General features: G+C 35.2%; 1 protein-coding gene across 1 annotated transcript; it reads left to right on the top strand.

The window, feature by feature from the left end:
- Positions 1–580: 580 nt before the first annotated feature.
- LOC145678192 (transcription elongation factor SPT5-like) lies at positions 581–16,305 on the top strand (the record flags this gene model as incomplete). The annotated part of the gene is made up of 4 exons (XM_081748256.1): positions 581–721; positions 5,922–6,247; positions 15,040–15,164; positions 16,122–16,305. Coding segments are annotated over 4 exons (776 nt in total), but the record flags the coding sequence as incomplete, so codon positions are not given.
- Between the last annotated feature and the right edge of the window lie 242 nt (positions 16,306–16,547).

Below are 16,547 nucleotides of genomic sequence, written 5' to 3' on the forward strand. Positions count from 1 at the left end.
AAACCATTGCAAGACGTTTGGTGATACCATGACATTATGCTCGTGACAGAAGATATCATTTGATCCGTTGGGATCTGAAACTGAAAAAAAAAAAGTTTCATTTTACTTTGCTACCGACAGTTGATTTTTAAGATGCAAAGAAAATATATTCTATATTTAATCATAATTTTATGTTGTTAATTTCATACGAAAATTATCGTAGAAGAGATGTATTTTGTGTTACATGGCGAAAGGGATAACCTTACATCATATTATTTATTATTATTAATAAAAGTAGTAATAATCTCTGCCATTTATTTAAAATAAAAGAAAAAGAAATGTTTGCGTTTTTTTTTTTTCAAAAATATAACAATTTGTTTCCGAAGTATAATTTGCTTTTACTTGTTTTTATGTATAATTATTTTGTTTCGTATCCTCAGGGTATTATTTGTGGGATACCAGGCTTCAAATTAAATGCACAATAAGAAAATTGAAACTGTAATTATGATTAACTAACTAACTGTATGGCTTATAAACAATAAATAAAAAGAAGAGTTTGAAAATTAGTTTTTACATTGTTTCTGTGTTTGTTTGTCCACAGTCTGTCCCAACGTGAAGAGGAGATTGAAGATTACTATAGAAAGAAGTACGCTGATGACACGGCTGCCGCACGACGCTTTGGAGATGGAGGCGAGGAAATGTCAGATGAAATCACCCAACAGACATTGCTGCCAGGCGTTAAGTAAGTCTTCCACTTCTTTTCTTGGTAGTATTGTGCTAATTGAACAGAAAGTACGCTACAGAAATCTGAAATAAGTTATTTCGTAAGATAAAGCATAAGCGTAACTTTGGTATTTAGTACATCAAATACAGACAGTGCTCGAGTTACGTATTTACCTAAGAAATTTCCGATATAAGTAAAATTTACAAAAAGTAGCTAAAATGTAAAGTAAGAATTAGTATTACATTTCTAAATTCTAATTTGAGATCTTTGTAGTGAGTGAGGTATGAACTAATTAGGTAATTAAGTAGTGTTGTAGTGTTCTAAATTAGCTTTTCTTACCCTTGGCTTTGTGAAAATATATGTAAGCTTCTGTAGTTTATAGAGCACATTACGAAATAGTTTTTGCGTTTTAGTATTTTCTCGATTTTTTTTTTTTTTTTTGGTATTTTTATACATGTTTGCGAGAAATCGTAGAATATTTTAAAAAATCGACTTACAAGAAGAGTCGGGGAGCAATACATAAGTGGAGGACTGTCTGTAATAATAAAAAATTGTTAACGTATGTAACAGTAGAATTTATGCTGTTGTAATTTATATGCAAGGAAACCACAAGCTAAGACTTATTTCCAACTCGTATTTGTTAAAATTCTTTTACCGTATTTGCGCGAATATAGGCCGCACTTTTTCCCTACATTTTGACTTGAAAAATCATGGTGCGGCCTATAATGGAGATTTTTCCCACTCAGTTCATAAATCTTCAGTTTCAAAATGGCAGCCTTCAATTTGAATTATTTCAGTTCTAACGCCATTATCCACATTTTCTGTTTTAAACTTCAAAATCAAGCAAATCTCTTTCCACATCTGGATATTTGCACTTTTGCCTTCGAAATGAACACCGACTTCTCAAACTATTTAAGAGTTTCTCCTGACTTCCACACTACCGACGAACGTTTTTTCCATCAACATCAAATCTGCGTCCAGCTTCCCGCGTTCCTTTGCACAGCTGATAATTTGAAGTTTAAATTTCGTTGTGTAACAAGTATGCTCCTTTCCCATCGTCACTTACAAATCAAATGATCAACTTTGAACTTCCTTACGCTGTCGCTTAAAGTAGTCATATCACCGCCGGACCTCCCAATGCGGAAAACCTGTCCTGTTGGTGATGAGTCACCCTTAGTAGTGCGAGAGTTGAAGAAGGGGAAAGAGAGAGGTGTAACTTAAAGTACTGTCTCATTGAACTTTGTCGTAAATTTAGTAGTACGGCCTGTATTCGAGATTTAGTTAGTTAGTTTTTTTTTTTTTTTAAATATATATATATATAATTTCGTGTCAAAAGTTTAGGTGCGGCCTATGTTCTCACAAGTACGGCACTTCAATAGCGAGCACTTGGAACAGGAGTAGCAACTAAAGTTATTTGAATATTTATCCTGCTCGTGTATCAAATTGTCATGTACTTACGAGTTTCAACCAGATCGGCTTGGAAAGGAGCTAATTGTAAAAGTATGAAGATCGCTTCATTCATAGTCTTTAACGTGAGGGTTCTACATGGTGGCAACACTGAGAAATCATAAACTGATTGAAGCGAAATAGCATGTGGCATGTATGGGAACATGACGACATAATCTATTCTGTAAAGGAGAGAAGAAGTGCGGCCAACAAAGTATTAGCCTGGAGCCCCAATTTCATCTCCCCATGAATTTACGCTAACTTGAGTGCAATCGAAAGCTTCCGATGCGTAGAACATGCCTGTGAAGGAACCAGAATGGTCAGATGCACAGTTCCTTCCAAAGGTGTGGGATGCCACGAGATGGTGCCAGTATAGAGGCGAAGCTACGAGATCACCTCTTCACGCCCCGAGGATATTTGTATAAAGTGTGAAGCTAACACATTATAGTGGTCACAGACATAACTGTATTGTATTAAACTCGTTGCTTCTATCTTGGCATTCAGATTGATTTCAGGACTTCCACGTTGCGGAGTCCATTCTGGTTAAGGCAAAAATGAAGTCGAAATATCACAGTCAAACCGAGCACTACATATTTGTGTTGACGGACAAGGCGAAGGCAGGTAGAGCGGCAATCATTGTGTACTACAGTATGTGCGAGTCTGGTGTTTCATACGTGGCCACCGTTATTTGGTACTTCGCTTATGGCCACAACCATGAGTTTGTGCCCGGTCATCGATTGTCCAACGTTTCTCTTCGCATTGAAGATGATTTCGATGATGAGGATGTTTCTGATTGATTTTCATAAACTAAAGTGCTACGTCGAACTTAACCTCGATGCTGGCGCCATCTTGTGACATCCCACGCCTTTGGAAGGCGATATCTCAGGAACGGTGCATCTGACGACACTGGTTCCTTCACAGGCATGTTTTACGCATCGGAAGCTTTCGATTGCAATCACGTTCGGGCAAATTCATGGGGAGATGAAATTGGGGCTAAACCTCCCACTCTTTATGCAAATTGTTGATATGTTGAAGTGTAAGGAAAGCCAGTAGGATAATTTGCTTACATTGGCAACGAGGGATGTAATCATATTCGGGATTACGAAAGTATGTAGTCTTCTAGAACCCACTTGATATAATCTGCGAAGAATTAGTCTTCAAGTGATGATGATCGAATAGCAGTTATCCAATCCGATTCCATGGTTACAGTTTGTGTTGGTTCTATGTTCCACGTGAAGAGAACTTTTTTGAGTGTTGGTTGTAGATGGTTATAAAAATTAACCTATCGATTTATATCACATCCATTCTTTGATGCTTTAAATGCCATTGTCAGTGTTGACCAACATATGTATGAGGAACAAGATAATGTTTTATGTGTCCGTAAACACAGCAAATAATGTAATCCAAGAAAATTATATGCAGTTAGAATTTGGTAAAGAATAATGAAATAGAAATAACTCAGATTCCTATATCGTAGCAGGAAGAACAAAAGACATAGTGAATAGATTTTGCACATCTTGTAGCAGGATTTGGTCTGGGCTACTATTTCGTGAAATACTTCCAAAGCACTTTACTGGTGTATATAAGCAGTCCTTATGCGCTTAGGATAATGTTTTCTTTCGCTTAACATTATGCCATTTTTTTTCAAAGCTGGAAAAAGATTCTGCCAGGTCATTATATTGGTAATACCAACGATTGTCTTTGAGCAGTAGAACTATAGTTTGGAAACGAAGTTTTTTTCTTTTCTTTTTCTAATATCTAACTGTCTTGCCACAATTTTATGTATATTTTTTGTGGTTTCTTTAAACTTGCATTATATCGACAGTAAGCGTAGAAATTGACTTACAGACTGGCCAATGTAAATTCTTTAAAAAGTAATCTCATAACTTTTTTTTCTGTTAAATTTGAATTGAGAGAATCGTTGAAATAAGAAATTTTATTTAACATCAAAATGGACAGCGTTTGTAACAACTACAAAATAGAAACATGACTTGCATTTTTCGATATTGCTCTTTAGTAAGTCTTCCGCCCCCCCCCTAATGTTCCGAATTTCTGCATTAGCTTTTCACATGTGTTGAAGAAATCGAAAATTATATTCCTCCAGGAATCATATAGGAGAGCCGTTCAATAAATACCCTGTCCATTGAATCTTTGAGGTTTCGTTGTAGTACAATCCTGAAAACATGCCTTGCATTCGTTATGGACTAAGTTTCAGGGGTAAAAGTGAATCTGAAAAGGCAGGGGGACGCATCACGTCGCACCGTCCCCCTTGCCTATCTTTGCCCATTGTAATTGTTTTAGGAAGTGGGGTGACGCCATCGATATTTTATGTAAGTGGTGGGACGACGTACCCCCGCGTTGTCCCACACTTTTACCCCTGCTAAGTTGCATACCATATGTTACGTGACTTGCCAACTCATCCGCCAAGAACGTTAGCTGATGTGTTCAGTTATAACTTCATCATTTACCTCAATAAAGAGTGGTGATAAAAACCCAATTTTTAAAAAATATATTTCACTTTAACAGACACTTGATTTCCTAGAATTGGAAAAATATGAATTTTTATTCCGAAGATTTCTTTTGTTTATTTTTTTGCAAAGAGTGAGAAACAATTTGAGACTCTAAACTATCCTATGCACAGGTATGGAGGGTCTTAAGGAAGAGTTCCGTCTGTCCACAGCTATCAAGAGAAAAAACAATGAGAGAGGTGTAAGAAATAATTTATTTTCCTATGAATTCTGTGCGTTAGGAATACGTTCTATCTGCTTTAATGAGCTATTCAACCGGAAGTCTTAGGAATCAACCATTTCCGGTTTCAATATTGATCACCGTAGAGCAAAAACTGTAAGACAGGGCGAGAAATTGTTTGAAATACAGGGTTATCACAAATGATTGACCCGATTTCATAAATTCACTGTAACTCTATTATTGGACATATTGTCACAAAACTTTGCAGACTTATTGAAAAACTTAATAAGCTTTTTTTAGTGACATTCACAAAAAAATGTTGCTTCATCAGTGAAGATGAGTTTCTCACAGAACCCATCTTCTTCCATAAGCTGTTGAATCTGTGCTGAAAATTCAAAGCGTCATCAGGTGTTAGGACTTCTGGCAATTGCAAACAGTAAGGCTTCTGCTTCAATCGTTTCCGTAAGATCTTCCAAACGGTAGGTTGTGAAATGTTCAGCTCTCTGCTTGCTCTGTTCATCGACTTTTGTGGGCTTCATGCAAAACTCGCTCGCACGCGCTCAACCGTTTCTCATTGTAGGCCGATTAGTTGATTTCCTCCTTCCAGAGGCATCCTGAAGCTGTAAACTGTGCGTACCATCGCCTAATGGCCTTGTCAGTTGTTCCAGCACAACATAAGCTTCTCTGCGCCAGTCGCCATTTTGAATAAATGCTCACTGCTGTACTCTCGTAGCAAAAAGCAAAATCCAATATATATATATATATATATATATATATATAAACTTTATAAGTTTTTCAATAACTCTACAAAATTTTGTGACAGTAGCTTCAATAATAAAGGTACAGTGAATTTATGAAATCGGGTCAAGCATTTGTAATAACTCGGTACGGATTCAACGTACATACGTAGAGTACTCTTATAAAAAAATAGGAACAAAGTTTGATCTATCAGAAAATGAAAAGATGCCCTTACTTTTTGTGAATATTTTTGGCCACCCTATGTTTTTGTTTGGTGGTAAACTAATAATTGAAGACGTGAGAAAGCGTGCACTTAGGAATAGTATGTACTGTATCTCCTTTGTAGAGACCCTAACTTATGGATGGTGAAATGTCGCATTGGCGAAGAGAAGAGCACGGTGCTTCTGCTGATGAGAAAGTTCATCGCCTACCAGTTCTCCAATGAGCCTCTGCAGATCAAGTCTGTGGTGGCTCCGGAGGGAGTCAAAGGTTACATCTACATCGAGGCATACAAACAGACACACGTGAAACAGGCCATTCAGAACATTGGCAACCTGAGGATGGGCATTTGGTCGCAGCAGATGGTCCCCATCAAAGAAATGACGGATGTCCTCCGAGTGGTGAAGGAACAGGTTGGGCTGAAGCCAGGCCAGTGGGTGCGTCTCAAGCGAGGTAAGTCTCATTGTACTCGATCGTAAAAAATACGTAGAGACAGAAGCTTCCTCTTATTTAACATGTATATATCAGAGTATATTTTAGTAGCATATTAGAAGGGTTAAGTATATTTACTCTGCAGATTATATGACTTTTATAGTGGTCTGAAACGAAAATTAACTGAATGATTGAAAATGGAGAAGAATTCTGTATAGATAATTAAGCAGGAATGATTGGCTGAAGGGAGTTGTGTGAAGAGGGTGGGAAGTAGAAGAGTGCGGTAGTTGTAGGGACTGAATCATAGTGAACATCCAGCTTATGCCAATTCACAGTTACGTCATAAATATCAAGAATTCCTATTACTAGTATGTATGAATATACAAGATGATTCAAAGAAACGGGAAATTTTGAAATTTGTGTTGGCAACAGTGGGAATTTGGTAACACTGAATAACGTACGCCAGCCTGTCAACAACACCCTGTCATTTAGTTATCGTGAATGCTTGGAGTGGTGCGCAACGTGCTTTCGCGATCAGAGCTTTCTACAAGGACAATGCCAATGTAAAGGGGGCACGTAGAGAATTCCGCCGTCATTTTAATTTAGGACGCCACGGGCACAAGACAATGCTATGGAGGTACACCAGCATCCATTGCACCGCAAACAAAGTTACTGTGTGGTGTGTTTTGTCTTCATACGGTGTGATGGACCCTTATTATTTTGAAGACGAGAATGGCGATGCGATTACAGTCACATCGAATCGTTACCTCGCTATGTTTGAAACCTTTGTCGTGCAACAACTACATAGATTTTCACACATTATTGACACAGCCTGGTCTGAACAAGAAGGATCAACGTCCCACACACCACGAATATCGATGGCTGCTGTACACCGATTGTTTGGGGAACGTGTAATTTTGAAAAATAGTGACATTCAATGGCTTCCCAGATCCCCTGATTTGTCAGCTTCTGATTTCTTTTTGTCTATTCTAAAATGACATTATTTTTATTTTTTACTATTAAATGAGATAAAAAAAAATAATTTTAAAAAATTTGCTTCCATGAAATTATTTAATCTTCAAAATTTCCCGTTTTTTTGAATCACCATGTATTTGGGACTTTGACATCCCTTGCAGTATGTAACAATTTACGTATTTTTTAAAATACTTTCGTAGTTAATATTCAAGTAAGTACTATTGCATGATGTTTCCTTTATAAAATAATATTGTATACGTACTCGTATAATAATAAGTATTGCAGTAATACGTAAGGAATTTACAAATTCTACTTACGTAAAGGTTTACATGACGTATTACTTATGTAAGTCGGTGGGTAACTGTAGAGTTATTACCGAAGACCTGAAATGGGAACGGGAAATATAAACAAGGCTAGCAGTGGTGTAAGAAGTTTTAGATAGAACGAAAGCATCTTTTGTGAGTACTGAAATAAAAAATAATGAAGACTGATTGCAAGAATGGTTGTTCACAGTTGAAATAAAAGATTACGAACTCACCATTCAAATTAGCAAGGGGCTGTGGTGGCTCAGTGGTAGAGCGTTCACCTCTTGTGCGTAGGGTTCTTGGCTCGCGCCAGGTCAGCTTTGTGGTATACAAACACCGTGTGCGTGGGTTCTCCCATTTCGTCCCACTTTCTTCATTGCACCATTTTATTCATTGTCATTACCGTCTCCTTTAGCCTAGCCTGCATAACTATAAGACGTAAAAGTTAAAGATTTCATTTCATTTTCTTACGCCACGCTCTTGTTGCTTAGTAAAGGAGCAAATACTGTGCGTAGTATTTAAGTGTGGTAGCGTAAATAGCGAGTAGTTGAAACGTTCTTGAAGAAAATATTTTATTTTTCTTCTTTGATTTTGGTGTTCTTTGTAGAAGAGAATAAGTTAAAGTTTTATCTTTATTTATGTTCAGATAGAGGATTATAACGAAATACTTTGGATAGTTTAATAATTACCTGTACCTTGGGCAGAAAGTGCTCATACATGTGCACTATACTTAATAGAATGTTAATTTAATATTAACAAAAGAAGAATGTTTTTAATATCTGTAAGAGAAATTATGGGATGGTGTTATGTAATTAGTTGCTATGTAATTGTTGTTTATGGATACCTAATCATCATGTCTGTGTGCATGACAGTTTGAATGAAAATACATAAAAGTGTATCAACCAATAAACCATTTGATACCGTTCATCGACTTTATAATTTTGATAGAAAAGGTGAGAATAATAATATATATAATTATTAAAGATATTTTTACATGCAAACAATTGCTACCACTCGAGATTCATATATCAACGATCGAACCAGGTTGACGACTACCCTTGGTGAGTCGTTATAAAAATTTTGGTGCCGGAACCCGGGATTAGCTAAAAATTTTGGTTTACCTCACCCGGGACTTTTCATAAATTCATATCCCGAAGCAAAGTAAGGGTGAATTTACTTTTGTAATAAAGTTAATGAATACAAATTTCACCAGACTAAGAAGTGGTAGAATAATTATAAGAAAAATGAACGGTGAGGCAATTGAGAAAGAATCCAATAATAGTGACAACGGTGAACATAGTGTAGCACCAGGAATGACATCAGAAGACCGAATCTTGCTAGCCTTACAGCGACAATTGATTCAGATGTCTACCGAATTAAAGCAGACGATTGAACAGAAGTCCGAAGAATCTAACAAGCAATACGAGGAGTTAAGGCAGACGATAGAGCATAAGTCCGAAGAATCTAATAAGCAATATGAGGAATTAAGTAGACGAATGGAACAGAAGTCAGATGAAACGAAACAGTCAATTGTCCAGGCGATGAATGACATCACCTCGCAGTTCGAGGAAAAGTTAAAAAGAATATCCGAGGATTGTCAGGATAAGCACAACCACCAAACCCAAGAAATCAGTGATGTAAAAAAGGATTTAGAAGTAATAGAATCTTCTGTTCAACAGCAAAAGATTCAGGTCATCAATAATTCTAACAACATACGTGCAAATACGCAATTGATAGCTACTCTACAGGAAGAAATTAGAACGCTACAGGTTAAGGACAACACATACCACAATAATATGGGTAGTGATCGCTTGGATTTTCCCCACTCACCAGAGATGACTTCGCCTTCCCCTGTGTCTGATGAGGATATTATTTTGGAAGAAATTCATCCGAAGAGGACAGATGGGCGGAAAAGGGATAGTGCAACGACATATCACGTCATGGATAGGAATTGTCACCCAATAAGTACACGGAATGATAAAAGAAAGGTAAAGTTAAGTGTTAAGATGAGTGAAATACGGGCTATGAGTAAATTCAGTGGTAAATGTAATGAAAATGCTACTTCTTTCCTGGAAAAATTTCAGGACGAATGCAATATAATGAGTATAGATAGATCACAATATATGAAATTAATCCCTCATGTATTACTCCCACCATGTTCTTTATGGTTTAAAGCCGTACGTGATCACATCAATACTTATGAGGAATTCAAAGCAGCACTGATTGCGAATTATGAAAATGACTTTTTGCTTGCAAATCGAGATGCCACCATTAGAAATCAACATTTCAATCCTCGTTTGCACAAATCTGTTGTTGAGTTTGTTGTAAATACATACAACGAATTAAAAGTTGTAAATCCTTTGCAATCGGAATCTAGAATAATAGCATCGATTCGAAATTTGCTCCCATTTAAGTTACAACAGATCTTGTTTTCTACACAGTGTATGAGTTTCAACCATTTATTAATGCTTGTCCAATGCTATGAAACCCAATACCATGCTTTGAATCAACAAGTAGGAGTGGGTAAAAATAAGAATAATTCAGATCATTTTGTACCTGTTCGGAATCTAAATATCAGAAGTGTGAACGATACGGAACACAACCTAAGCCGAGTAAATTCTAGCAATCTAAACGAGCAAAATAGGCAAAGTTATGTAGGGAATCAGCCTAACCTAATTAATCGTGGTAATCCTGATGTCAGATCACCCAACAGAAGTAGACATAAAAACAATCGAAATATAGGGCGAAATTACAGGAATACAACAAGCTACATGGATAGACATAATTGGAGGTCAAGAGATGGCACTTCGTATCAAAATCAGAATCACGATGAAATACATGTACAACATATTGTGGAACCTAATCATGATTGTGCCGTACAATGTACTTCATTAGAATCATATGCAAGTATGAATGTAAGCTGATTACCGTTAATGAAATTAGGTTAAACCCATATCAGTTATAGATTCTTGTGAACTTTTATTTTCAATTTTATGAGTTAATGTTGATAATGAAAACGACTCTTATGAATACTTGAAGTGCTTAGATATAGTTTTAGATAGATTGGAAAGTTAATTTTCAAATGATTTTAATTCTCTCTTGTTAATGTGAAGAATTATAATTCGATTCATAAATGATTAAAAGCAAAGGTTATTTATATTAGATTGACTTGTGTTGAAAACTTAACTGCCAAAGATTATGTTAAGTGTAAGATTCATTTTATTAAGTTAATTATTCAACGACTGTCTTGAATGAGATTCTTCTATATGTTGATGCCGTATTGATCCAATGTTTATTTTAAAATATCACCTAATATAATTATTATATAATGCGCCCTGGATAATGGTAACTCACGTTTGTTTCTTACGATTTTGACTTCGCACCCTTCAAAGATTAAATAAATGGGCGACGACATTTTAATAATAAAATATAATAATAATGTAATGAATGATAATGAAATAAATATAATTAATGTAATAAAAGATAAGTATTAATGAAGTGAAAGATTTGTTATAAATGTATCTATATCTATGATATGTAATGAAGATACATACGAGGGGCGATCAAAATGTGATGGACATATGTAATGTAAGACCATTATTGTAAACGGACCAGTGGTTCTTGAAGATAAAAGCCAAGCTCGCTTATGACTTTTATATTCAGTCCAATTGTCGGGCGACATTTTATATAACGAAATACTTTGGATAGTTTAATAATTACCTGTACCTTGGGCAGAAAGTGCTCATACATGTGCACTATACTTAATAGAATGTTAATTTAATATTAACAAAAGAAGAATGTTTTTAATATCTGTAAGAGAAATTATGGGATGGTGTTATGTAATTAGTTGCTATGTAATTGTTGTTTATGGATACCTAATCATCATGTCTGTGTGCATGACAGTTTGAATGAAAATACATAAAAGTGTATCAACCAATAAACCATTTGATACCGTTCATCGACTTTATAATTTTGATAGAAAAGGTGAGAATAATAATATATATAATTATTAAAGATATTTTTACATGCAAACAATTGCTACCACTCGAGATTCATATATCAACGATCGAACCAGGTTGACGACTACCCTTGGTGAGTCGTTATAAAAATTTTGGTGCCGGAACCCGGGATTAGCTAAAAATTTTGGTTTACCTCACCCGGGACTTTTCATAAATTCATATCCCGAAGCAAAGTAAGGGTGAATTTACTTTTGTAATAAAGTTAATGAATACAAATTTCACCAGACTAAGAAGTGGTAGAATAATTATAAGAAAAATGAACGGTGAGGCAATTGAGAAAGAATCCAATAATAGTGACAACGGTGAACATAGTGTAGCACCAGGAATGACATCAGAAGACCGAATCTTGCTAGCCTTACAGCGACAATTGATTCAGATGTCTACCGAATTAAAGCAGACGATTGAACAGAAGTCCGAAGAATCTAACAAGCAATACGAGGAGTTAAGGCAGACGATAGAGCATAAGTCCGAAGAATCTAATAAGCAATATGAGGAATTAAGTAGACGAATGGAACAGAAGTCAGATGAAACGAAACAGTCAATTGTCCAGGCGATGAATGACATCACCTCGCAGTTCGAGGAAAAGTTAAAAAGAATATCCGAGGATTGTCAGGATAAGCACAACCACCAAACCCAAGAAATCAGTGATGTAAAAAAGGATTTAGAAGTAATAGAATCTTCTGTTCAACAGCAAAAGATTCAGGTCATCAATAATTCTAACAACATACGTGCAAATACGCAATTGATAGCTACTCTACAGGAAGAAATTAGAACGCTACAGGTTAAGGACAACACATACCACAATAATATGGGTAGTGATCGCTTGGATTTTCCCCACTCACCAGAGATGACTTCGCCTTCCCCTGTGTCTGATGAGGATATTATTTTGGAAGAAATTCATCCGAAGAGGACAGATGGGCGGAAAAGGGATAGTGCAACGACATATCACGTCATGGATAGGAATTGTCACCCAATAAGTACACGGAATGATAAAAGAAAGGTAAAGTTAAGTGTTAAGATGAGTGAAATACGGGCTATGAGTAAATTCAGTGGTAAATGTAATGAAAATGCTACTTCTTTCCTGGAAAAATTTCAGGACGAATGCAATATAATGAGTATAGATAGATCACAATATATGAAATTAATCCCTCATGTATTACTCCCACCATGTTCTTTATGGTTTAAAGCCGTACGTGATCACATCAATACTTATGAGGAATTCAAAGCAGCACTGATTGCGAATTATGAAAATGACTTTTTGCTTGCAAATCGAGATGCCACCATTAGAAATCAACATTTCAATCCTCGTTTGCACAAATCTGTTGTTGAGTTTGTTGTAAATACATACAACGAATTAAAAGTTGTAAATCCTTTGCAATCGGAATCTAGAATAATAGCATCGATTCGAAATTTGCTCCCATTTAAGTTACAACAGATCTTGTTTTCTACACAGTGTATGAGTTTCAACCATTTATTAATGCTTGTCCAATGCTATGAAACCCAATACCATGCTTTGAATCAACAAGTAGGAGTGGGTAAAAATAAGAATAATTCAGATCATTTTGTACCTGTTCGGAATCTAAATATCAGAAGTGTGAACGATACGGAACACAACCTAAGCCGAGTAAATTCTAGCAATCTAAACGAGCAAAATAGGCAAAGTTATGTAGGGAATCAGCCTAACCTAATTAATCGTGGTAATCCTGATGTCAGATCACCCAACAGAAGTAGACATAAAAACAATCGAAATATAGGGCGAAATTACAGGAATACAACAAGCTACATGGATAGACATAATTGGAGGTCAAGAGATGGCACTTCGTATCAAAATCAGAATCACGATGAAATACATGTACAACATATTGTGGAACCTAATCATGATTGTGCCGTACAATGTACTTCATTAGAATCATATGCAAGTATGAATGTAAGCTGATTACCGTTAATGAAATTAGGTTAAACCCATATCAGTTATAGATTCTTGTGAACTTTTATTTTCAATTTTATGAGTTAATGTTGATAATGAAAACGACTCTTATGAATACTTGAAGTGCTTAGATATAGTTTTAGATAGATTGGAAAGTTAATTTTCAAATGATTTTAATTCTCTCTTGTTAATGTGAAGAATTATAATTCGATTCATAAATGATTAAAAGCAAAGGTTATTTATATTAGATTGACTTGTGTTGAAAACTTAACTGCCAAAGATTATGTTAAGTGTAAGATTCATTTTATTAAGTTAATTATTCAACGACTGTCTTGAATGAGATTCTTCTATATGTTGATGCCGTATTGATCCAATGTTTATTTTAAAATATCACCTAATATAATTATTATATAATGCGCCCTGGATAATGGTAACTCACGTTTGTTTCTTACGATTTTGACTTCGCACCCTTCAAAGATTAAATAAATGGGCGACGACATTTTAATAATAAAATATAATAATAATGTAATGAATGATAATGAAATAAATATAATTAATGTAATAAAAGATAAGTATTAATGAAGTGAAAGATTTGTTATAAATGTATCTATATCTATGATATGTAATGAAGATACATACGAGGGGCGATCAAAATGTGATGGACATATGTAATGTAAGACCATTATTGTAAACGGACCAGTGGTTCTTGAAGATAAAAGCCAAGCTCGCTTATGACTTTTATATTCAGTCCAATTGTCGGGCGACATTTTATATAACGAAATACTTTGGATAGTTTAATAATTACCTGTACCTTGGGCAGAAAGTGCTCATACATGTGCACTATACTTAATAGAATGTTAATTTAATATTAACAAAAGAAGAATGTTTTTAATATCTGTAAGAGATATTATGGGATAGTGTTATGTAATTAGTTGCTATGTAATTGTTGTTTATGGATACCTAATCATCATGTCTGTGTGCATGACAGTTTGAATGAAAATACATAAAAGTGTATCAACCAATAAACCATTTGATACCGTTCATCGACTTTATAATTTTGATAGAAAAGGTGAGAATAATAATATATATAATTATTAAAGATATTTTTACATGCAAACAATTGCTACCACTCGAGATTCATATATCAACGATCGAACCAGGTTGACGACTACCCTTGGTGAGTCGTTATAGGATCATAATGTTGTCGTGCTGCTCAACAATGAAAATTTCTTGAAAACTCTTCTATAATCATTTCTGTCGTGTTGAAATTCCTAAAATGATCTAAAATGCTGTAAATTACTTGAATTATTTGATTTTGAAATCGTAAGTAAAATTGGATAAACAACCGAAATATATATATATATATATATATATATATATATATATATATATATATATATAATATATTGTATACGAAGGGATAAAATATTATCAAAAGTTTTTTGGTATTAGGTACGAACTATTTCTGTTTGGACTGTTTAATGTTTGATTTAATTTGCGATAAGTGAATATGCAGTGCAGAGAAAGTTTTTAGTGACGAATACCCGGATTTTGTGTATACTTTATGAAACTATTTTTGTTTCGTAGGTGTATATAAGGATGACATCGCTCAAGTGGATTACGTGGATCTTGCTCAAAACCAGGTTCATCTGAAGTTGCTGCCGAGGATTGACTACACACGGCCTCGAGGGGCGCTGCGGACGTCACAAACGGTAAGTGCAAGTTTTCTTGTCAATGTCTGTTTTAACATAGCGTCTTCTAATAACAAGCCGATTCTTTCACCGACGGTAACGACATATTCATACTGAAAAAGCAACAAGATGTATTTTATTAAACAAAACACTGGTTACTTACTAATAAATCCTCCGCGGGAGAACTAAATATACTCCAAACGTATCGGAGCAATAAGGTAGTTCCATCTTCAATGGTAAGGTAGCAAGGACAAAAATGGATGAGAGAAATATGGTATGAAAAAGAATACATACCACCAATAAAAGTTATTTAGTTGGTCCACTAAATAGGTCAGCTATTTATTGTGCTCAATATGAATGGGACTCTTCATGTATAGGTCAAACCAAATACAATATTAACACTCGAATTAAAAACACATTAGACAATCACAAAAATTACAAGAAGAGGGTTTGTGAGAATGGCATTTAATTTTTTTTTTTTTTTTTTTTAAATCATTCCTTATTCATAAATGTAAACCGGCGTTAAACCTGGATTTCGGCAACATTGATAACATCTGGTTACGTACCTTTGATGTATATTTTGGATCTGGCAATAGTAACGTAACATAGACACCGCACTTTCTTCAAGCTCTTGGTTTTAGTATCCATCTCTCACGTTATATTTATTTGATGCTACGTATTCCTTTTTCCAAACCATATTTCTCTCATCCATTTTTATCCCTGTTACTTTACCACTGAAGACGGAGCTACCTTGTTGTTCTGATACGTTTGAAGAATATTTAATTTTCCCACGGGAAGATATATTGATAGATAACCAATTTTTTGTTAATCTGTTGTAACCCAGTTACTCAACTTGATCTTGGTGGGTTAAGATTACGTTATTTTCTTAACTGATTTATTAAATTACTCTGTTATCCATTTTCATGATTAATATTGGAAACTAATTTTTCTTACAATATGTTTTGTGTTTATATTTAGGACAATGACTTGAAGCGAAAGAAGAAACGTCGCCCACCTGCGAAACCTTTCGACCCTGAGGCCATCCGAGCGATCGGAGGGGAAGTAACCAGCGATGGAGACTTCCTTATCTTTGAGGGAAACAGGTATTCCAGGAAGGGCTTCCTCTACAAGAACTTTACTATGAGTGCCATTATTGCAGAAGGTACTTTATTATTTCTCCTTATGTAAATTTTGGATTGTGTCGTTAAGGTCAATACGTATATCAGTGTTTTATTTAAGTGGTGCCACAATGTAGTTTACTACGCGAAGTCATAGAATACTATGCAGACGATAAATAGAATATCAAAATTCGATACTTCTTTCACATTTGATCGAAATGGTGTAAAAGCCTTTTGAGACTTGTCATTCTGACAGATTTTTTCTGGGGGCCGCGGTGGTTCAGTG

The sequence above is a fragment of the Thermobia domestica genome, unplaced genomic scaffold, assembly GCF_964235325.1.
Source record: "Thermobia domestica unplaced genomic scaffold, izTheDome1.hap1.1 HAP1_SCAFFOLD_2036, whole genome shotgun sequence".
NCBI classification, from domain to species: Eukaryota; Metazoa; Arthropoda; class Insecta; order Zygentoma; family Lepismatidae; genus Thermobia; species Thermobia domestica.